Source organism: Meriones unguiculatus, chromosome 10, assembly GCF_030254825.1.
Source record: "Meriones unguiculatus strain TT.TT164.6M chromosome 10, Bangor_MerUng_6.1, whole genome shotgun sequence".
Taxonomy (NCBI): Eukaryota; Metazoa; Chordata; class Mammalia; order Rodentia; family Muridae; genus Meriones; species Meriones unguiculatus.
In genome coordinates, this window is record NC_083358.1 from 7,555,477 (window position 1) to 7,577,538 (window position 22,062).

The window sequence follows — 22,062 nt, forward strand, 5'->3', positions numbered from 1 at the left end:
CCTCATTTTTTTGCTTGTTTGTTTAATAAAAATTTTTTAAATTCCTGGAATCTAATGAAAATTATAATTGAGAGTGATTTTATAAGACAAGGAACAAACATTACTCTTATGAAAGAGTGACTTATTTTAATAAAGGATGAGATCATTACAAAAATAAATATTCCGGTTACAGATTTGCATATCAGCACTCATTGAGGCAGGAGGTGGGTGACAATCGGCCAGCAGACGGGCTGTCCTGGCTTTGGCTGAGGGGGAGAAGCAATCCCTGGGGGTCCTGGCTGCATGTGCCGCACACTGGGTGACTGTTGAGCCGGCCCACTTTCATCCTCTTCACACATCAGCCATGCAGTTCACAGTGTCCCTTGGCTTTTAAGCTATAAGGCGCGGCCTGTCCGGCTCCTAGCTGGCTGGTTCTGTCTTCCAACGCCTCACATTCCCCCCCTTCTCAGAACAACAGTCAACAGGTAAGACTTTTCCTGCCCTCACCACAGAATGCTGAGCCCACTGGGAGGGATCCAGGATGGTTACAAACAGAGAAAGTCTCTCCTGTCCCCAGACAACATGAGAAGGAAGACGATGCTGTCTACGCCTACATCTGCTTGGCCTCTGTACCTGTTTGTGAACGGAGAGCCAAACGAAGTCCTTGGCAGTGGCTCACTCCCACAGGTAGAGGCTCTGGAGGTGGCCCTGCAGCCACTGATTTAAGTTACTTAGATACTAAATTGGACAGCCACATTGGGGGCACAAATGGCCCTCAGCCACCAAGCAACGCCCTCGGCTCCCTGCCCTGCTTCTGCTCAGCATGCCTCAGGTGGACCCTCTGCTGTGCTGTGTAGGCTACGAACCTTTCACTAGCACACGGGTGGACACTGCTAAGCCCAGGGTGTAATTCAGACATTGATTTCACTGGATCTTAGGGCTGGGTGTGGAGCGGGATTACGAAAGGGTGAGCTATCCATGAGCAGGTCCTCTCCACAGTTTCCGGTCCTGCTGTGCCCCACACAGACTCTGCCAGCTGACATGGAGCCACGTGAATCGATGAGCCAAAACCAAAGTTCATGTGAAACCCACAAGCAGTGTCCACACTCATGTTTATGTGAGGGCCTGCCTAGTTTACAGGAAAGGTCTAAAGTGATTTACAGTATGGCACGTGAAAATACAAATATTGTTTAAAAAATGAAAACCAGAGGTTACCTGGGATGGCGTCATTATAGAAGTAAAAAAAAAAAAAAAAAGAAAGAAAGAAAGAAAAGAAAAAAGGCTGAACAGTGAAAAGACTCTTGGTATACAAACAGAGGAAGTCATAAATCTCTACTGCAGAGAAAGACAAAGGTGGGTCTATTGCCACAGACCAATTTAAACTGTCAAAGTGACAATGACCTCGACATGCAGAAAGAAGAGGCATTAATGGTAAAGGGATGAACGCAAGAAACAAATGTTGTAATCACAGGCCCTGCAGGCTTCCAATACCTGCCTGAGCAGGAGCCTGTCCATCTCTGGACTTCCTGAGACCCTGTGGAGGACACCCACCCGCCCTAGTCAGTGGGGTCCACACCGTTGCAGAATTCTCCCAGTCACAGAATCACAGGCGAGGTGGGGTGCCCGGAGAGAGGCTTAGACAGTGATCTGTTGATTTTCTCTGAAAAAGGGTCTCTGGTGTGAGGTACAGATATCTGGAAACATCCGGAAGGCCTGGTCTGGCTGGGGCTCCTCCAGGACTGGCATCAGGGAACCGGGACCACAGCTCTTGCCTGCTTCCTCCACCAGCTGCCTGGCATACAGCTGCTCCACCTGCGAGGGGAAGAAAGTCAGAAGAGAGGTGGAAGGAGAAGGGGGGCCTTCCTCCACTACAGGTCCTCCGATCCCCTCAGTGACAAGAAGGAGCCGGGCAGGCAGCATTCCCAAAAACTGCTAAGAGTGTTACTGCCAACCTGCCCAGCCAATGCTCAGAATGCCACCATCATACTAGAGTGCTACTGCTCTGACCACAGCCAAATACACCGTGATCCGTCACTTGGACCTTAGGGCCACTGGACACAGCGGAGATTTTCTGAAGAGGAAGGAACAGGAGGAGGGGGAGAGGAGGGAGGCAGTCAGTCCTTTGCTGCTGCTTCTCGCCCTGGGATAGAGTTGGACCCATATAAAAATGAGGGCTACGATGCCTGGGCATAGGGCAGACGGGCACAGGGCAGACGCCAGCAGCTCTCACCTGCACTAGGATGAGTTTGGAGCGCAGGGGCACGGTGTCCGGAAACTCCTCCCCGAAGCACAGCACCACCCTACTATCAGGAAGGCGGCCCTGGGTGCCGTAGAACTGCTGCAGCTCTGCGAGAACAGAAACCAGTGAGCCTCTGGGCTGCCAGGGCCCAGGGCTGCGAGACTTGCAGGGCTTGGAAGGGAGTCAGGCTCCCCCAACAGCCTCATGTCCGAGGCCCCTTGGCCAAGAGCCAGCAAGGACCTGTGGACATCACTAGACATTTTGGGGAACTTTCTGTCTGTCTGGGTTTGGCTCAGGGAGGCAGGCTTGCACAGCAGAGCACAGGCTGGCCTGGAACGCTCAATGGTTCTCCTGCCTCAGTCCCTCAAGTGCTGGGGTTGTGGGTGAGCACCACCATACCTGTCAGCTGCCATGGTGTAATTCCTAGCCCCGCCCCCTACACTGTGAGCCACAGTCCCTGCCTGCCCTGGAGGTGCATGATTTGGGGGCAACAGGCCTTCTGGCACCTCTTTTAGCTTCTCAAAGGTCCCCAGAGTGGAGACCTGGAGCAGCAGCACAGCCTCATGCTGGAGTTGTGGAGGCCTGTGGCTTCCTGAGCTGTCCAGCTCCAGGAGCCAGGGTATTAGGGCTGAGCTGGGCAGGGTTTGGGCTGCTGTGGGCTCAGGGTGACACTGCCTGGCCCACTGCTCTCCAGATGCTGCCACACCTGAGCTCACACAACCCCTGTTCCTACCCTCCCAGGACCCTCAGCCTCTAAGCCAGTGGTTCTCAACCTTCCTAATGCTGCGACCCTTTTAATACAGTTCCTCACGTTGTGGTGACCCCTCAGCCTTTCCCCTCAATTCTTTCTGTTGCTACTTCATAACTGTCATTTTGCTACTGTTGTGAACCGTAACGTAAATACCTGTGTTTTCAGATGGTCTTAGGCGACCCCTGTGAAAGGGCCACTCGACAAAGCCCACGGGGTCGTGACCCACAGGTTGAGAACTGCTGCTCTGAGAGTTCTCAGACCCAATACTAACTCAGGACCAGGCTGGTGAAGGCAAGGGGCATAGGGGCACAGAGCGGAAGCTGGCATGCAGCAGGTGGCTGCTGCTACCGACTCCTGCCCCAGCCTTGGAAGAAGCTCAGCCAGCTTTTAGACGCCTCCCCCACTGAGCCACAGAAGCAAGTGGGTGGCACTGAGGGGACATGAGCCTGCACAGCACTGCTACGCACAGAATGTCAGAGCATCTCACCCAGGGGTCTTGGGGGCTAACACGTTTGCTTCGCATGGCATGGCAACACGATGCCATAACGAACTCACACTTGAGAACTGTGCGATTGAGTTTTTAAAAACTAGCAAAACCAAAACATCAAAAGTCATAGTATTTTAAGTAGGTTTACTAATGTGTGCTGGGCCTCGCTCACGGCTAACCTAGACTGCATGCAACCCACAGGCCAAGGGATGGACACACTGAATCGTGCCACCTCTCCAGGGACCCTGCCAAGGTAAAGGAGCTGAGCCTAGGCTGGCTGAGGCCCTGGACTCTGCATTTCTAGGCAGTTCTCAGGCTAGGGAACCATAAGCTTCACTAATTCCAAAAGGAAAGGCTCCAGGGGAAACTGAGGCAAGGGCTCTCAGGACGCCTCAGGGAGAATGTGCAGGTCAGGCTTTCAGAGGGGGCCCCCAGCTACACCATTGCCAAAGCCATGCCAAGAGTAAACTTGGCCCATGATGCGGGTGGCACGGGGGAGGGCATGGTCGTGAACCCTAAGGCAAGGACAGCAAGGGGATTCGGGACTGACCTCGGAGGAACTGGTTGGTGTCAAAGACCTGCACCACCTCGTCCCTCTCCAGCTTGTTGGGCCGGCCCTTGCACACCACGGCGTTGCCGCTACAGAACACGCGGCCCTGGCACAGCCGCTTCACGAACACGCCCTTGCGGTTGCTGTGCAGGAGCACGCCGCGCTCCAGGTGCCCGAACAGCTTCCGGGTCACCTGCCTCTGCCGCTCGCTGGGGATGGTGTCGGCCGTCGGGAAGCACACGGGCTCCAGGCCATCGGGCCCAAACAGCTTGGGCATCCCCGGCTGGCCCAGGGATAGGCGGCAGCCTTCAGGGCACGTGGTGGTGGCCTGGCCCACCAGCTTGCCCCCATAGTAAAAGCTGATCATCATCTGGGAGAAGGCTGTGGGGGAAGAAGAACACAGGGCGGTCGGGGGGCTGGCGGAGGGGGACCCTCAGCCCCTCCTTCCCAAAGGCTCACAGTCTAGCCCTCCCTCCAAGTGGTGTTTGCTCGTAATTCCAGCCCCTGAGAGGCAGAGAAAGGCTGACCCCTGGGGCTTCAGGCCAGTCAGTCTCACCTACTGGAAAGATCCAAGCAAGTGGGAGACCCTGTCTCAAAACACCAAGATTGACGGTGCCAAGAAATGGTACCTAAGACTGGCCTCTGGCCTCCGCATGCACGCACATGTGAACACACACTCATATACATATGCACCTACACACATATGAACATCCATTCAAGTACACATGCATCTGCACACACATGAGAACACGCATTCATGCACACATGCATGTACATGCACACACAAAAAATCAAGAAACGCCTGGGAACTGCAGCAACTTCAAGCCATGCAGGCATCACCTATGTAACTTCTCATGAAGCGCCCTGTGGCTCTGGTTTCCTTGTCACCCTAGACTCAGTGGCCACCATTCGAGATGGGAAGACACAACCACCTGTGGACGTAGGGACATCACAATAACCTCTTCAAAAACCCAGCGGCCTAGGATTGCCTAGGCAAGTGTCTGCAGAGTCCTGCAACAGCCTCTCCTCCAGAAAGACCCGGGAGTGCTCTGCCTGGGAGGCTACAAGGAGGCCACACAGGACGGAGCTGTGACCTGTAGGCTCGCCATCCTTCACTCTGTCACCTCAAGAGGTGAGGTGCAGTTCAGAGGGGAAGCACTTGCCTCATACAAACCCTATATCCACACTGTGCCCACACTGTGCCCTGTGCTCAGGCTATGCCCACATTCTGCACTTCACCCTGTCACTTCAGGGGCCTTGTGGAACCAGAACCCCTTAACACCCCAAGGAGCAGCAACAAGGCTCAGAATCACTCAAGCAGGGCTGGATCAGGGACTCCAAGCCTCAGCCTTCTGAGCCTGAAGAAGGGACAGGCGGAAGACACCTCACAAGTGACAATTGCAGATCCAGAGGCGAAGGTGCTGACCGGTGCTCTCCACCCTGGGATGCAAATCTTCACTTCCCCCACTGAGATTCTAAGAATCTAGATACAGCATAAGCCTGCTTTAAATGCATCCGCAGAGAACACCAGTTACCACCCACATTTGATCCCAGGCTCACTATCAATATCACAACATCAGGGACATCACCGCTTTCATCTACATCATCACCGGCACCATCAGCACCAGCACCAGCACCATCCCCATCACAATCATCACCAGCCCCATCACCAGCAGCACCAGTATCAACACCAGCCCCAGCCCCAGCACCATCAGCACCACCTTCAGTACAGAAGCCCAGCACTGCGTCCTCACAACTCTGTGACGTGGGGCAAGCAGCTTCACCTCTCTGTGTCTGCTTTTCATCAGTAAGATAGAGATGGCAATAGCACCAGCTTTGGGTCAGGGAGGACTTTTGTGAGACCACACGAGCCAGGAAAATGGGACTAAATATGGTCCACAAATGAGACCCCTGAGACTCTGTACCCCAATCCCTGGCCTATGGGATTCTGACAGGTGCTGAGCCAGGTGCTTTGGGCCCATGCACACACCTGACCCCCCACAATATTTTACTGGCCACTGCAGCCATTTTGCAGATGAGGGGTGGGGCTGAAGAGGCCCTGCCAGTTCCGTGGGGGAGCCCAGCCATGCTCCCCACAGGAGGCTGGCTCCAGCTCGCTTTGAAATGCTAAGACGCACCCAAAAGCCTCACTGTTTGATCCACTCATGGAATGCACACAGGCTGGGAACACACTGGCTCCAGCCTCGTGAGGTCTGACAGCAGGGCGGCAGTGCGAGAGCTTGGAAGTAGACGGCAAATAAAGAATGGTGGCCCTTGCACTCTAGAGGCTGAGGCCTGAGGGGTTCACAACCATGCTGGGCCACACACGCCTTAACACTGTCTCAAAAAGCAAACACATTTCAAAAGCCAGACCTCGGGATTTTTTCTGTCAAACAGCCTGATCTGAAGGCCTGAGAACACTGGTTACCCCAGGGAGGCGGCTTCCACCGGGCAGCCCTCAAGGCCAAGGCCATGCACAGAGCCATGGTCTCCCCTACTCCCTGTTGTCCCCCACCCACCCATTTCACTCTCTGTGTCCAGGAGAGCGGGAGCTGTCCCTAGCTGCAACTTACCTACAGACAGGGCGTCTGACCTGGGTTCTGGAAGAGAGCTCAGAAAGTCTGCTCCCAGCAGTGGCTGGGGACTCCTAGATTTCCTCACTTGTGCTGACATAGCTCCACAGGGCTCAAGGACACTTCCTCCTCAGAGCCTAACTTTACCTCTCACTCAGATGGCAGCAGATCTGAGCCTGGCCAGTAGGACCCCAGAATGCATTGGTCAGCAGACTCCCAGAGCTACAGCCTAGGACTTACAAGGCCAAAGGCTCAGGCCATGACCCCAGGCCTCCCATGAGTGGGTTGAAGAGGCCTTGAGAACAGGCTAGGAGACAAATGCCTGCCAAGCTGCTACAAGCTAGGGTCTCTCTCCTCAACCAGGTCTAGAAGAACCCCAACACAGACAGGCTGGCACTAGATAGACAGAGTGTCATTTCCTTTGCTTTCTTCTTACTCAGTGAGCACCTGCCTCTACCTCCCTGATGTGGGGACCATTGTGGCATGCTTCTCCCTAAGCTCCACTGAGTCCCCCATGCAACCAGACAACACAGTAGGACTGTACAGACATGCCGCCTGTCCCACAGAAAACAACAGGAGGATGGGACGCCAGAGGTAGATCTCCACTCTGGAGCTTATCAGCCACACCACCCAGGGCCTGTGAAAAGGGGGGAAACCTATCTCCATAACCTAGAAGAGGGTGGAGGCATGGGTAGAAAAGAGCCCACGAGAGTGTGAACCTTGACTCTGGCACCCAAAATTGCACCATAAACACCAGCCACCACCAGCATCCCCATTACCATTGCTGCAAGCATCTCACCTTCAGTGCCAGCCCCATCAGAATCAGCATCAGCCATCACCACCATCACAGTTGTCACCATTACTGTCAGAGCCACTAGTATCAGCACCATCATCACTATCACCACTATCTCCATCAGCACTGCACCATCAACATCAGCACCACTAACACCATCAGCACCAACAGCACCATCAGTCTCAGCAGCAGCAGCGGCAGCAGCACCGTTTTTCCATCAGAAACATCGCCTGTGGGAACAGCTTCTCTCTGGAGAGGCCTCTTGCCTTGAGAAAGTGAACTTTTCCTCTGGCTCTCCAACCAGGTTAATAACTTGCCCTGAGACCACCTGAAGCTATGTCCTTGATCTGTTTCCCTACTGTCTTCTCTGCCTGTTTAACCTGCCTTTAACAAAACCATGTAACCAGCCTTACACACAGCTTTGGATTTCTCGTGCAATCAGCTTTTACAACCCAAGCCAATCGCATAGCTTTAATCTTAAATTATGTACTCTCCCATGCCTATGACCCAGAATAGTGTGTGTGTGTGTGTGTGTGTGTGTGTGTGTGTGTGTATGTGTGTGTGTGTGCACATGTGTACACACTATGGTAATCACTTCTGAAAGCAGCCAGCCAATAAGGTCAAAAGCAACCTTAAGCAAAACAAGCATCCCATAAGTGTTAGAAGCAACGTGAGGATATAAATTAATGACATGTCTGCAGTTCCGAGTGCTATGCTGGGTCAGGAGGGGTCAGCAAAGCAACTTCTTCCCTTGTGAAACTCTGTTCCAGATCTCTATGAAAAAGAATCCCTTCGTCCTTTCACATACTCTGTCTCCTGTGCTGCTCAATAAATACAAAGCCGGGCACTTTGTTAGGGACAGACAGACATCAGACACACACAACAGAGAGGCAAAATAACACACACCACAGATGAGACAGAAGACACAGGAGAGAAGTGGGGGATTCAAACACGGGCTTGCTCTTCATCTAAACTGCCAAGAGGAAGAGCATTTTATCCATTAAAGCGGCACCGATGCAATGGACATCATCCAGAGTCATCCCCTTAGCATCGTCTACATCACCACCATCACCATCAGCATCAGCACAACCATCGTTGACTCTCACTGTGGAGTTGGAAGTTAGAGGGGGTGAAGGTCTCTGCACAAGTGACACTGACCAGCTGACTAGACAGTGTTAGAAACAGCGCAGCACGTGGGATTCTCACAGCATCTCATACATGAGGAACTCGATGCTCCAAGAGGCCACATTCCCCCAACTCATGGCCAAGGCAGTAGGACAGTCTACACTCTCTGGTGCACAGCTGCCCCTGGAGACCCTCCCGGCTGACTGTGACCACCTCAGGGAGACAATAAGCAAAGCTGGGTCACTTGCCTGCTCCCAAACCACGAAGAACGAGGAGAAAAGAAATCAGGCCTCGAAGCCTACACCCAGGCCACACTTGTCCCTAGCCCTCTTGACCCCACCCACGTCTTGAGGCTCTTTTCAAATAGGGGCCTGTGAGGTGCCCACCCAGAGTACCCTGGTACCTGGATAATGTGCGGCGTCATAGGCAGCATACCCCGTCACCAGTGGCAGGCCTGTGGGCAGAGAAAAGAAAGCATGCTCCCACCTGGGCTGGTGCGATGAACGCAGCGTGACCTACCCACCCCTGGCACTGGTGTTAGTGCTGAGGGGAAGATCTGACTCTGTGTGAGCTCTCAGGCTCACATACACAGAAACCCAACAGGGCAGAAGGGACTCCCACAGTGCTGTGAGATCCTGTCCTCTACCCCAAGGACCTGTCCCAAATCTCACTGGACTATACACAATGACCAGGACTTGTCTCACAAGAGATCCTGGGATCTCAGGCAGCTTTCCCAGAGGTATCCCTGCAGCACAGGGCCGCTTGCAAGATACTAACACCCGCAGCCTAGACACCTCATAGTCTGCAGGGCCAGCTGCAACCTCCTGGCAGCACCTGTCTTAGCAGCAAAGGGGCAAAGAAGGAAACCAAGGCGCCTAAGAGCCATAAAATTTGCTCACACACTGCATTAGGGGCCCAGGTGAACGACCCTCTAAGGTATCTACAGCCTGAGTGTACCCCCAGATGCTAACAAAAGGGTGAATCCTTTCTTTAACTTTCCGATCCCACTGGGCAGGCTACAGTGTCCTCACTTTATGGATGAGTAAACAGAGGCACTGCCAAGACGTGCAACTGCCCAGTGTGGTTCCAAGCTATTGCCCCCTCCTGACTGGGCTCCTCTCTCCCCTCCCTCCCAAAGGAGGCTGTCTTCTGGCTCTGGAGTGTCCTAAGTGCCTGAACAGAACAGCAAACCTAATGGTGAGCAGGAAGGAGGCATGTGGCTGAGAGCTTGGCCTCCCACAAGTCTCGGGGATGTCAGAAGACTCCTCAGCTTCCTGGGAGTGTTCAAGGAGAGGGGCCAGGCATAAGTCCGTATTGTCGACCAAGACCTTTGTGCCTTCCTGGGAGGCTGCAGTGTGGCTGCCTCAGTCCATGGCTGTGATTGTTCACCCCTCTGGACTCAGCAGATTCTAATAGTGACAAGCACCCTCCCCCCACCATAACATGAAGTGCCTGACGGCTGGCAGTATGGACCCCACACTCACCTGCATTGGGCTGCTGCATCCACCAGTCAGGGAGGAGCTGGCTCCTGCAGGCCTCTGGAGGAGATGGGCTCCTTTTGGTCATGCCCATGTATTCATCCACAGGAGGCTGCAGGACCAGGTGACAGAAAAGAGCAGTTGAGTCCCAGGTTTGTAAAACCCAGTATCAGATACATAACTAAAGCCACACCTTTATCTCTGCTTCAGTCTGCAAGTCACAAGACCCACAGGGCTGGCAGTCTAACCAGCTTTGTCCAGGCTACGAAAGAGTTCACTGGCCTTTTGATGCTGGGAGACACGGGCCAACTGTGGGGTAACCCTGTGCGGTGGCACAATCCTGCTCTGTTTTGAGAACCTCACTCCCCAGGGATCTCAGGCTGTGGTGGACACATCCAGCCTGAAACCTCCTTTGCTTGTGACCCTGGTGTGACCTTACAACCATCTAATTGCTCAGGTGAGTTGGAAAGAAAAAAAAGGCTTCAGCTGAGAACAGGACAAGGTGGAGGCAGAACCTTGCCAGACCACCCAGAACACCACAACTGTCATGTGCCACAAAGCTGGGCAGTTCGGGGCGGGTGGCGCTGGCTGGCCGTACTGTCCCACGGAGCTGCAGGGCGTATAGCTGATGGATGGGCCGTTGCTAACAATAGTCTTGGTTTTGTTTTTATGATGTCACGGTGCTGGGGACGGAAGCCAGGACTTTGTGCACGCAAGGCAAGCGCTCTACCACGGAGCTTCATCCACAGCCTTTTTCCCCTTTTGATTTCTTTCTTTTTGGGGGTGGGAGAGCATCTATTTCACTTCACAGTTTCCAGGTCACAATCTATCACTGAAGGAAGTTAGGGTGGAAGTGCAAGGCAGAAAGACAGAGACCACGGAGAAGCATTGCTTGTTCTCCACGGCTTGCCCAGCTTGCTCGCTTCCTTTTAATTCTTTTTTCTTTTTCCTCAGGACAGGATGTCATGAAATTTCTCACCTCAAATCCATTCTGCAGCTAAGGTAGGCCTTAAATTTACCCTGCTCCTGCCTCAGCCTACTGAGTAGCTGAGGTGACAGGGTCTGGGCCACCTGAAGTGCCCTCACCTTGTTTTACATGAGCTGAATAGGGTTGTTTTAGCTATGAAAGCCCCACCTTGTGTAGACATTTAAAAGAATACAATAAGGAGGTTAAAAACAGACACAAAAAAGGCCACCTGTTTAAAAAGATCCCATTTCGCCTTCATTTAGCCTTCAGTTACAGGCTATCAACCATGCGTGCGTCAGCGGATTATTCTAAGATCTGTGTTTTGTGTGTGCTGCTGGGAACTAGGCTTCTTGCACACGAGGTGAGCACAGGGTCACCAGCTAGTCCCCGCCACAATTAGTGGGTCCTAGTGATCTCAGTCATTCAATCCAATGGTACATTCAGGAATAGCATATGTGTGTTAAAAAGCAAGCCATCTAGTTGCCAAGGGGGCCAACAGGATGACCAAAAGCAGTGGTGAAAGTCATATTCTAACCCTGAAGCCCAGCTAAGACCACCTGGTCATCTGCAGAGCGGCTATCCAACATGTTTGAGTTCGCTCGGAGCTTAACAGAGCCTGACTGGTACAGGGAGGCTGATCTGCTGAGGGAGCCAACAAGTCCCTCACTCTGCCTCTTCAGAAGAGCATTACTTCCCTGGAGAGCCCGAGGCTCTCACTGCCTGTGAGGGATACAAGCGGTGTCTGTCGCCCGGGAGGCCTCCACTCACCTCCTTGATCAGCTCATCCATCTCTGAGCGGCCACACTCCATCTCCGAGACATCGCTCATGCAGCCTGCAGGTGCCACGCCCAGCTTGCCTATGGGAAAGGGGACCGTGACCCAGGGCAGCTAAGCACTGCAACCTTTTTTTTTTTTTATAAAAAAAAAATGCTGAATTAAGGAAACAGAGGTAGTGAGCGTCCTCACTGGTTTTGACCCAGCAGCTGCTGGAAGGTTTGGGAAAGGCTCAGCCGTTCCTTCTCATGGCCTGGTCATCTGATCAGCCAAGTCAAAAGAGAGAAGTGGGTGGTGGGGGTTTGCAAGCACAAGGCTTTTAAAGGACAAGGAGCAGACTTTGGTTTCTTCCTTCTATCTGAGTCTGTCTGGTACATTTTATGCCAGGCGTTTACTGCCCACATATTGAAGATAAGTTTGCTAGTCCAGGTGTTTGAAAATGCCCGGAGACTTCCTGGAAGGTGGGGAGCCAAGTACCAAGAAATCTTTCCAAGTCCTTTCTAAATATATGTGTACACACCCCTGTCACATGGTAAAGTCACACACATGCCCTGTGTCACAGCCTCCACCTGCCTCCCAGGGGTCCGATGCTTTTATCTGGCCCATTCGGATCCAGGTGGTTCTGGCCCACTTTGCACCTCTTCCCTGGTCAGAAGTTTGCCTTGGGAGGTTAACCTCCATGAGATACAGCATTGACCAACCAACCCCTGCCAGGCTCCCCACTCCCAGGGACCTGTGCGATCTCCCCACTGCTTCATCCAGATGCAGAGATCCACATAGAAGCCATTGCTGGAGCAAAGAGAGGGTAAGAGCTGCCGCCCGCCCCCGTCCATCACAAAGTTCATAGTACAGTGTACCAGGACAAACGCTATGCAAATGCCGTGTTCCTCTCTCTGCTCAAGGGCCTGCTGCTCCTTCACCCCCACTACTGCAGGTGATGGGGCTCCACCCACGCTATAAACAAGTCAGGGTCATCTACCAAGCCAAGCCTGGCTGATCCTGGGGGAGCAGGCCTCTGAGAGAAACTTCCCTATTGCTTCAAATCACTTTGATGACAAACAAGCCGGGAAGGAAGGCTGTTTGAACTTCCAGAGGCAGCACTGGATGGATCAGGCCCTGGGAGCCATGAGGCCAGTCTTCTAGAGAAGGTCACCGTGTGAGCCTTGCCACTGTTACCTATGAGGGTATGAAACCAGGTATCCATCTGCAGGTGACTGAGCTGCAAATGGCCCGTCAGCACCGCCAATGGCAGCGGAGACACCTGGGCCAGTCAGGCCTCAGTTAATTCAGCTTCCTCTTTGGGGATTTTGGTTTGGCTTTTGAGAGTGGCCTCACTCTGCAGGCCAAGCTGGCTTTCAGCATGCAACCCTCCTGCCTTGGCCTCCTGAGTCCTGGGCTCACACACACATACCAACGTACTTCCTATCCCTAACAGACTCGCTGCATTGCTGTTTTGTACTCTCTGACAGGCTTTGTCACCTGTCAGTTCCTGATATGTGACATACACTCTGACACAGACTCACTGTATATATGTTTGAGCCATGATTTTTTACTTAAAAAAAAAATACATGTATATATGTGTCGGCTCTTCAATACCCCCATAGAAGGTTGGGGACAAAGCCAGAATTTGGGTCCAGCCAAGAATTGTTGCAAGGTATTACCAGACTGCCAGTAAAATTTCTAAGGAAAAAGTCACAACTCCACAATATTCTTGTGGTTGAAAAAAAAAAAAAAGGCTTTCAAAGAACCTCACAAATCCATGATGAAGATTGAACAACTCTAATTCTGTACAGGATGCTGGTTTAAAAAGATTCTGAGGTCGGCACTGAGCTCAGCACATTCTGATTGCTTAGTGATGTCTGACCAGAGAACAGGCAGAGGCAGTGTGGCAAGTTTGTGCTGTCTCCTGCTTTCATTCCTCTGTGGATGCTTTTAGGACTTTGCTGCTGGAAGAAAGCTCAGGAATGATGTTATCCCAGACAGCAGTCACACCCGCTGAGGCCATCAGTGAGGTCACCGCTGCTGTCTGGTCTAACTTGAGAACTTTTCCCTGGACCTTGCGACCCATCCCTTTCTTGCCCACTGGATCTTCCCTACCCTCCTCTGCAAACCGCTAGGAAGCAAGGAAAGGAATCCAGCCTCACATCCGTTCAGAGGAGTTCACACTGAGCTCCAGGGACTCCGCCAGGTTCCCTGCTCGGAGCCTTGACCCAGAATCAGCCACCCTTCCCTGCCTCCGTGCGGCCACTCCCTCTGCAGGAAGCTGCCACTTGACAGCACATGGCGTGGGAGATCAGCAGACCAGCTCTCTGAGTCTGCTTACACAAGAGACAACAACTTTGGTGAGCTAAAACCAGGCACCCAAACCCTGTGGGGGAAATGCCTGCTCTGGCCCTGTGGAGACCAAGGGCTGCAGGGGGAAGAAGGGGGAAGGGGAGGGAAGGTCCTGGAGGGCTTCCTGGCCCCGATAGATAGTTACATTTTTGCTCTTCCTCGGGGACGATTCGGTAAACTTTGTATGGCTCGGAAATGTCCAGCTGGGATCTATCAGTCACTTCCTCAAAATCTGGGCTCTTGTTCAAAGCACAGCGTAACCTCGTCTTCCACGTGGCTGGCTCAGCTTTGTCCCCCTCTTTAAACTTCCCTTTAAAAACTGCCCAGGCCTGAAGGAAGAAAGAGAAACACAGTAAACACAGAGGGACACGAACCACAGAGCTCACCATGAAGAACAGACTGCACACCCCCTCCTCCCCAGAGACTTTCTTGGCCATCAACTCTTGTCCAAGGTCAGCACTCAATGGGAGGACTACTTTGTCTACTGCATCTCAACAGACTAGAGCAGGGCAAGGGTCCCCAAGAACACTTAGCAAAAACAGAATTTGAACTCAGGCTCTCCACACCCTAGGATGCATCCTTTGGCAAAAATCTTCTCCTGGCTTGAAGGGCCTGGGGGAGCTCGTGAAGCTTAAAGAGGAAGGTGTGCATGGCTTCACCAGAATGGTCAAAACAAAGACTTTCTGCTTTTTTTTTTTTCTTCAAATAAAGCCTTGAGTGTGAAAATGGAACATATGAAAACATCCGAATGTGCTCACGGTCTCTCCATTTAATAGAAATCATGTTTTAAGTTTTTTTTTTTTTTTTGCATGATTCTGGCCTTTTAAAACACAATAAACTGTTCTCCCTCCTAAGTGCCTTTTTTTTTAATGTTTCACTTTTCTGACCTGTCCAAAGCTTATGCTCTAAGGAAAAAAAGAGATTCAAAGCAGCGACCCAGTCAGTGCTTGCCGTGTAAACATGAGGACCCAAGTTCAAATCCCCAGCACCCACAGATAAAGCTGGATATGAGTGCCCGTGATCCCAGCTCTGGGGACATGATGACACGCTGGCAGCCAATCTAGCCAGTGAGTCCAGGTTCCATGAGCGACTTTGTCCAAAGAACCGAGGTGGAAGGTGACGGACAGTCACCCAACATGGACCTCCGGCTTCCAGATGTCCATGCACAGAATACCTACTGTGTGTGGGTCAGGGGGACCGTTTACATTCAAGGCCAATGCTTTCTGCACTGTTGATGCCAAAATCTGTCTCTCTGCTCAGAAAGAAGCTGGAAGAACATTCCCACCACTGAGCCTGAGTGGCCACTTCCTCTCTGACACAGTGGCAAACCCACTTTTAGACATGTGTTTTAAGAAGACGGTTTCCAGTCTGGCCTCTGTTATAAACTGCATTGCTGGCCACATGCGTACTTGTGGACTGTTGTGAATTCAAGAGCTGACAGACTGCGACCGTGACTCCAGGGCTGGGATTACTGGGAAGTTTCCGCCTCTTTGCCACTGATGCTGAGAGCTGTCTCTTCGGAATGAGCATCCTACAGTGTCTAAAGCATTTTCCAGTGGTAAATGACACTCTCCCTGGGTGCAGCAACCCCGGAACTTCTGCCAGGGGTGTGAAGACCCCCTCTCTAAATCACTGCATGAACCCGCACTCCAATGGCACCTGAACAGACACAGACACTGCAGGAAAGTGCCAGTCAGTGGGCACCTGACGGAACCGTGGTGTCTCAGCATCCCTGTCCTGTTCATTCCTTCACTCTGGGATCATCCTTCCTCTGTGAAGAAAGCCTGGAGGCCCCAACCATCAAATCAGACCTCACAGTCAGGAAGCAGCCTGAGACACTATTGGGTACCACCACGGGCCAGCCCTGAGCCTTGCCACATCTAGTCAGAGACCAGCTCCAAAGCATGGTCTCAGCTGCATGGTCTCTCAGGGGAACCCGGAGCTGAAGCTACAGGGTGGGTGGTCCCGGGACCCATGCAGCACCCACTGCTTGAAGTTTTTCTCCACTGACATTGTGTCATATCACACTTTAAAAATGAACACTAGGCATATACCTCAGTGCTTGCCTAGCATGCATGAAGCTTGGGTTCAGTCCTCAACACCATATAAAGCAGGTATGGTGGCCCACAGCAGTAACCCAAGGGCTCAGGTGGTAGAGACAGGAGGATCAGAAGTTCAAGGTCACCGTCAGCAAGTTTAAGATCAGCCTGAACTACATAAGTCCCGGACTCAAACTAAAACAATAAAATAAAAATTAACTCCTATTTTGACCTTCCAGGCCCTCTGTTGCACTGAGTGAGCTGTAAGTAATTAGACCTATCATGAGCAGGGCCCAAGGAATCTCAGCCCTTGCCTGATTGACATTAGCTCAGTTATCTTTTCCATTCTCCATCTGTGGTCTACACAGGAAGGAGGCCCCAAGACGTTGCCTGCAGACAGCACAAGGCTCTCTGGTGTAATCCCTTTCCCCAGTAGAAAAGCAAGTATGTACCTTTTCCTTAGCACCTACATTTTTTTAAAGGTTTTAACTGCCAGAGGATAGCAGGTTTCTTACTTAGCCAGACCGCCCCTACGATGGCTGTATCTATCCAAGGCCTCAGCACAGGGTTCCTTCGACAGCCAAGTTGTATTTGGCTGATGATGCAGAGATGCCCTGCCCCTCCCAGGACAGCTCAGAGAAGACCCTCTGTGCCCTGTGACTCCCAGGCTGTCACCCTCCCGCTGCTTGCCTCCCCGATCCCACGAGGGGACCCGTTCATCTCCCACCATTCCTGCTGAGATTGGTGTCTCATTTCGGATTGCCACACAGAGCGACTGCGTAACGAACGAACGGAAACGTCGGGAATCTTGCGCATTCTCCCCAGCGGGCGCTGTTGAAACGGCTTGTTGGCCGCGAGGAGCGTTGCATAAGATGTATAAATCTGGGGCTTTATTTCAGGACCCCTCGTTCGTTGAAGCAGGGAGCTGGCTGAGGCTGTCTCCTGCAACAAGCGAGGTCCCTGGTCCTCCACCCTTTCTTTGGAAGGAGAACACCCTGTGCCTCGAGGTTCAGCATCATCCCTAGTCACCACCTGCTCAGCTCAGAGTTCTCCCTGCAAAGGGCAGGCTGTCCCCTGGAGTGCAGCACCCGGGACAGTTTTGGCAGCCACAGTCTCTGCAGGCCGTGCTCCGCCCTGGATCGCAGTCTTGAGTCAGTTTCTGGTCCTCAGCAGCTCAGTCTATCTCGTGGCCCTCACACCCTTCCTCCCCACCCCGAGCTCCCCACAACTCGAAGAACTAATGGCAGCGGTTTGCAACCTGGGCTCCGGGTCAGACCACCAAGGTCGAAGCTGTTCACAAAGTAGAAGTATGGGTTGACCGTGACCTAGGGCCCTGAAACTCCCAGAGTGGAATGGAGATGCCTAGGGCCTTTGAAACACCCATAGGTAACCATGACAGCTCACAAGGCATGCCTGCCCCAGCTGGGCTGGGCCTGTCCCTAGAGAAATCACCCTACTTCTCAGTACTATAGAGTTAAGACTTTGGACCACCTGGTCCCAAATGCTGGCTACGTCACCCAGGAGCCAGGAGACCCTGGAGAAGCCACTTTTCCCCTAAGTGATCAAATGCAAACAGGAATACCACCTGCCACACAGGGTGAGATTGAGGGAAGAAAACAACAACAACAATTCAAGCTAATTCTCACCCCAGCTGTTTGACCTGCCCTCGGTGACAGCACTTAACTCCTCTCTTAAGGGGAAAGGTTAAGTGCAAGCTCAGGATGCCCCTCGAACCTGACCCAGAAGCAATGGTGGAAACCTGTCACCCTTCTGGCTGGTCCCATAGTGCCAAGGAGTCATACTTGGAAAGGGTGAAGACTGAAGCCTTCTGTAGTACACTGAGCAGAGCTGAGCTGTTCATGGAGGCAGAGGGGTGCAGAGCAGGTAGCAAAGGCACTCAACCTCATGGGGGAACATGCCAGATCCCAGAAACTAGCATTTCTCTTAAGATACTGGGTTAATTCTTTAGTCATCAGGACACTCCTAAATACCTCTAGAGCCAGAGAGAAACCAGAAACCGCCGCGTGGGGACGCTGGGGTGGGGGTGGGGGACTTTACCTTGAAGATGGAAGCATCCACTTCCTGATTGTAATCCTGCTTGCCGGCGTGCTTCCAAGGGATACGGAACATGGTCTTCTCATCGTTCTCCCAGATCAGCCCTGGGTACATACCGCTGTCAATCTGCTCTATCAGCCACTGCCGCAGCCGCCTCCCGCCATTCCTGTCACACATCCTTGGAAAGAAACAAACCTTTCGTGTAACAACTGCAACCTCATGAGCCAGAGCGACTCCAGAACTGACAGGAAGATCAGAGGTCCACACAAAGGTGCTGGCTTCGCAGAAATCTGGACCAGTGCCAGGAGGAAACAGCGGCGCCCCCGTGACTCTAAACCCAAATGAAACCTGGAAGCCTGAGGGATCCAGAGCTGCCTGTCCACAGATGTGGCCCACCCACAGCTCTGGCTGTGATCCCAGCTGGCCCCACACCTCCTGTCTCAGACCCTGTGGGCACCTGCTCTCACATGATGCGGTACGTCCTATGAGCTGCCCACCACTCTGAGAACCGTCCTGACATCTGGTGCCCAGGGAACCATTGCTCTTGACACACTTTGACCCCAGCACCACCTGAGAAAGAGGACAGCACCCCTGCCCAAGGCTACTTGCAGGTTGTCCTTTCCCAGCTAGGTAGTGACAGGCATATAAGACAGTCCAGGGTCCTGTTCCCACTGGAGCTGGAGGCATGCTCCAGCTGGGTGACCTTGAAGCCATTTATCCTTGGCGTGTTGGGGATTCATACTAGGTGATGTGTGTAAGGTGCCTACATCAGGACTTGTGCCCTAGAGGACTCCTCCTGCAACCCTAATCCTCAGGGACTTATGGCCAAACCTAGGTGAGAAGTAAGGGACACTACAAAGCCAGTTCAGGGCTCCAAATCCAGGCTCTACCATCCCCAGACACCTAACGGCACCCTTGGACATCCTCACCAGCACTGTCAGGTAGCTCTCCCTACAGCCTGAGGAAAGCAAACATTTGTGCCCAGAGACTTGCAGCCAGCACTTACTAGAACAGCCTGGAAATCCCCAAGGCAGTTGGACAGATGCCCACCCCAAAAACTAGAACACAGCCTTTCTAGTCTTCCAACTAAAATGTGACCTCAGGGCAGGGAAAGAACGAAGTAATCAGTAGTGAGAAGACATGATGTCCCCAAGAACGTGGTCACATCCAGAGCCAGCATGTCCCACAAAGCAAAATCAGAACGTCTGCAAAGAGGTGTGCAGTTCAGAAGCTCCAGACCTCGGCAGGTGGCAGTGGGTACAGGGAAGCAGGCAGCATCCTGAGGAGAGAGAGGTGAGGCCTCCCCAGGGCTGGCTTTAGCTTCTCTACCCAGCAGACATAGCTACCACCTGTGGAGCCTGGAAAAGTGGGTGAGGGCTGGAGCAGAGTCGGACTCCATCTGGTTTTGTCTTTACTCTTCAGACAGGGTCTCGAATACCAGGCTGATCTCCAACTCCCCAGGCAGATGAAGATGGCCTCGGACTCCCAATCTTCCTGCCTCCACTTCCCCCTTGCTGGGGACTGGACTTGCCTAGCTTGTGCACGCTAGGCAAGTGCTTGGCCACCTGAGCCACATCGCCAGCAAAACAGCCCTTTGGCTGGGAAACCCTGACCTCAGCAAGGGCTGGCTCTCCACCTTGGAAAGCCATTGGCTCCTCAGTCTGAGGACCCTCATCAGAAAAGCAGGGGAAGAGGGGATATCTCAAGAAACCCAGAATTCTAATGCCACCAGGTGCCCCCCCCAAAAAACACAAGAAGGGTGCTGGCTCCTACAGCTTCTTCTGGGAAGGAGAGAGGAGGCTCTCCTGGCTTGATAGTGTCTTTTGTGGGCTCTAAGGATGAGTGTGGGATGGGAGAGGGGGTGGGAAGATGTCTCAGAATACAACAGATGTCCAGGTGTCTGAGGCTATGTCAACTAAAAGCTTCAACTCAACCCCCGGAGATGCATTTGTAAACCATAGCCACAGTCACTGCACCTTCAGAAATCTAAAGACTTCACTGGCATGGCTGGAGATTTTTCTAGAAAAGAAACAGCACTTTCTCATCAGGGTTCCTCAGGTGTCCAACACCCAGAACTGTAAAGGACAGCTGTCTTAGTGGGTGACAGACAAGAAAAGGGGATCACTGAAAGGAAAGGTGAGTTACAGACCACAAAAGCCTCTAACGCAGGCTCCTCAAAAGAGGAGCTCATGGAAAGGACAGCCATCCCCTGGGCACTGCACAAGCCATCAGCACTGTCCCCGGCTCCCAGAAGTGGTGCTTTCGTTCATTCTACAGACAAAAGCCTCACCTGGGTCCACCTCTCAGTGCGTGGACAATCCCTTCTACTCCCTTTGCCTACTCCGAGGTCCTAGGCAAGCAGAGCCTGACTCTCTTACAACTATGGACAGCAATGGTTTATAAACACGGTCACATGATCATGGCTTCCTCTTCTTGATTTTGAGGTATCATCCCCTCTTTCTCTGCCCAGTCCTGTCTGAGGCCAACCTGCAGCAATGTGTCCTGGTGGACTTCTCACTAGCCAGGTAACACCAGGCAGCGGAGGCTCTGACATCAGCATCTGCACCAGCTGAGCATGACAGAGCTCACACCACCCAGCTTTCATTCAGCCCTGGGCACCACTCTGGCTCCCACTAAGCGGAAAGCCATCACAGCCATTTCTCTCTCGGGAACCAAGCTTCCTCAAGCCACTGAAGCACTCGCAGTTCTTCATGAAGGAGCCTAACCTAATGTAAAAGGGTAAACCTAGATCTCTCATGTCGCTGCTCCTCTCTGGCTTTAAAAGGAAAAGAGCGGGGGGTCACTGGGAACAGTGGCTCTGCCTGAAATCCTAAGACTCCGGAAGATGAGGTGGGACAGTCACCAGGAGTTCGGAAAGAGCCGAACTACAGAGTGACATCCTGTTTCCAAACAAACAGCAAACAAAAACAACAACAAGCAAAAAAAAAAAAAAAAAAAAAAAAAAAAAAGTGATCTACAGAAAACCATTTAAAACTTCTAGAACAGTCTTGGCTAGCGTCTGCTACTTCCTAACCCTGAACCTTTTCCCAGCTATGGGTAAGTAATCTTTCTCACCCGGGGAAAAGTCTGCCCTTACAGCCTGAGGCCAAGCTCACAGCAAACCAGTCCTGGGAGTTGTGACCCACACGGAACCTAACTTTCCTGCCCGGGCCAGCTAGGCTACCTACCAGGCAGTCAGAGAAGTCCAGCGGCACTGGGCAATCAGACTGCCACTCATCAAAATCAAAGCCAGTCGGTTCCTGGGTGAGCCCACCCGCCGGCTTTGGCTGGCTCACTCCTGGTAGCTGGGCTGCCACGGTGACTGGCAGGTCTTATATTACAGGCGGGGTCCCTATTTCTCATTAAGTCGCCCATCAGGCAGATTTTAAAGGGAAAGGTTGGCTTCTTGTTTGTTTAGAAAGCAGCTAGTGTTCAGGAGCAAACACCTGCTAACATGCTGTACACTCCGTCTGAGCGCAAGCGGGAGAGACACAGGCCCGGCCCGCGCGCCCACCCCATCACATCCTACCTGCTGCTTGCTCCCACGCTACCCGCGCCTCGGCGACCGGCCGCGGGCTCCTGGGTCCGCGCAAGGGCGCGCCTTTAAGGACGGGCGGGGGCCGGGGCGGGGCCCGCGCGCGGAGCGACGGGCGAGCGAGCTAATAGGGCCCCAGAGGGGTGCGAGAGGGGCGCGGGCGCCGCCCAATCAGAGCAGCCCGCTGGGTCCGCCTTCTCTGAAGCGCTCGCCTTTCCGAGAAATCACTTCTGCGCGTCCCGGGGCCCCACTGAGCCCCTTTTCTCTCTTTATCTGGGGGCGGCGCGGGAGGGGGCTGCCCCGAAGAGAGCCGGGGATGGGAGTGGGGGCGGAGTAGGGGGCTGGGGCGTCCGTCCAAGGTCAAGGAGGCTGGTGCTCAGATC

The 22,062-nt window shown here is 52.9% G+C and overlaps 1 protein-coding gene across 2 annotated transcripts; it reads right to left on the reverse strand.

Annotated features, from left to right (window-relative positions):
• Window positions 1–104: 104 nt before the first annotated feature.
• Irf8 (interferon regulatory factor 8) lies at window positions 105–21,766 on the reverse strand. 2 transcript variants are annotated; one of them, XM_021641529.2, is made up of 9 exons: window positions 21,674–21,766; window positions 18,148–18,322; window positions 14,196–14,379; window positions 11,711–11,799; window positions 9,982–10,087; window positions 8,901–8,951; window positions 4,007–4,387; window positions 2,210–2,325; window positions 105–1,791 (listed from the first exon to the last, which is right to left on the reverse strand). In XM_021641529.2, exons 2-9 carry the CDS (start codon window positions 18,319–18,321, stop codon window positions 1,615–1,617), a joined length of 1,278 nt encoding a protein of 425 aa, XP_021497204.1. In that variant the 5' UTR covers window position 18,322; window positions 21,674–21,766; the 3' UTR covers window positions 105–1,614. The 2 variants fall into 2 exon arrangements, with proteins under 2 accessions (XP_021497204.1, XP_060247854.1); XM_060391871.1 differs by lacking the exons at window positions 8,901–8,951; window positions 9,982–10,087; window positions 11,711–11,799; ... (1 more) ...; window positions 18,148–18,322; window positions 21,674–21,766 and adding an exon at window positions 6,580–6,916.
• Window positions 21,767–22,062: the final 296 nt, after the last annotated feature.

Excerpts from the sequence above, each read along its gene's own strand:
- Irf8 (XM_021641529.2), bottom strand. The coding sequence starts at position 18,321 with ATGTGTGACAGGAATGGCGGGAGGCGGCTGCGGCAGTGGCTGATAGAG. Across the intron at positions 4,388-8,900 it reads TGACGCCGCACATTATCCAG|CCTTCTCCCAGATGATGATC; the intron begins GTACCAGGGTAC and ends CTTCCCCCACAG. Across the intron at positions 2,326-4,006 it reads CACCAACCAGTTCCTCCGAG|AGCTGCAGCAGTTCTACGGC; the intron begins GTCAGTCCCGAA and ends CTGTTCTCGCAG.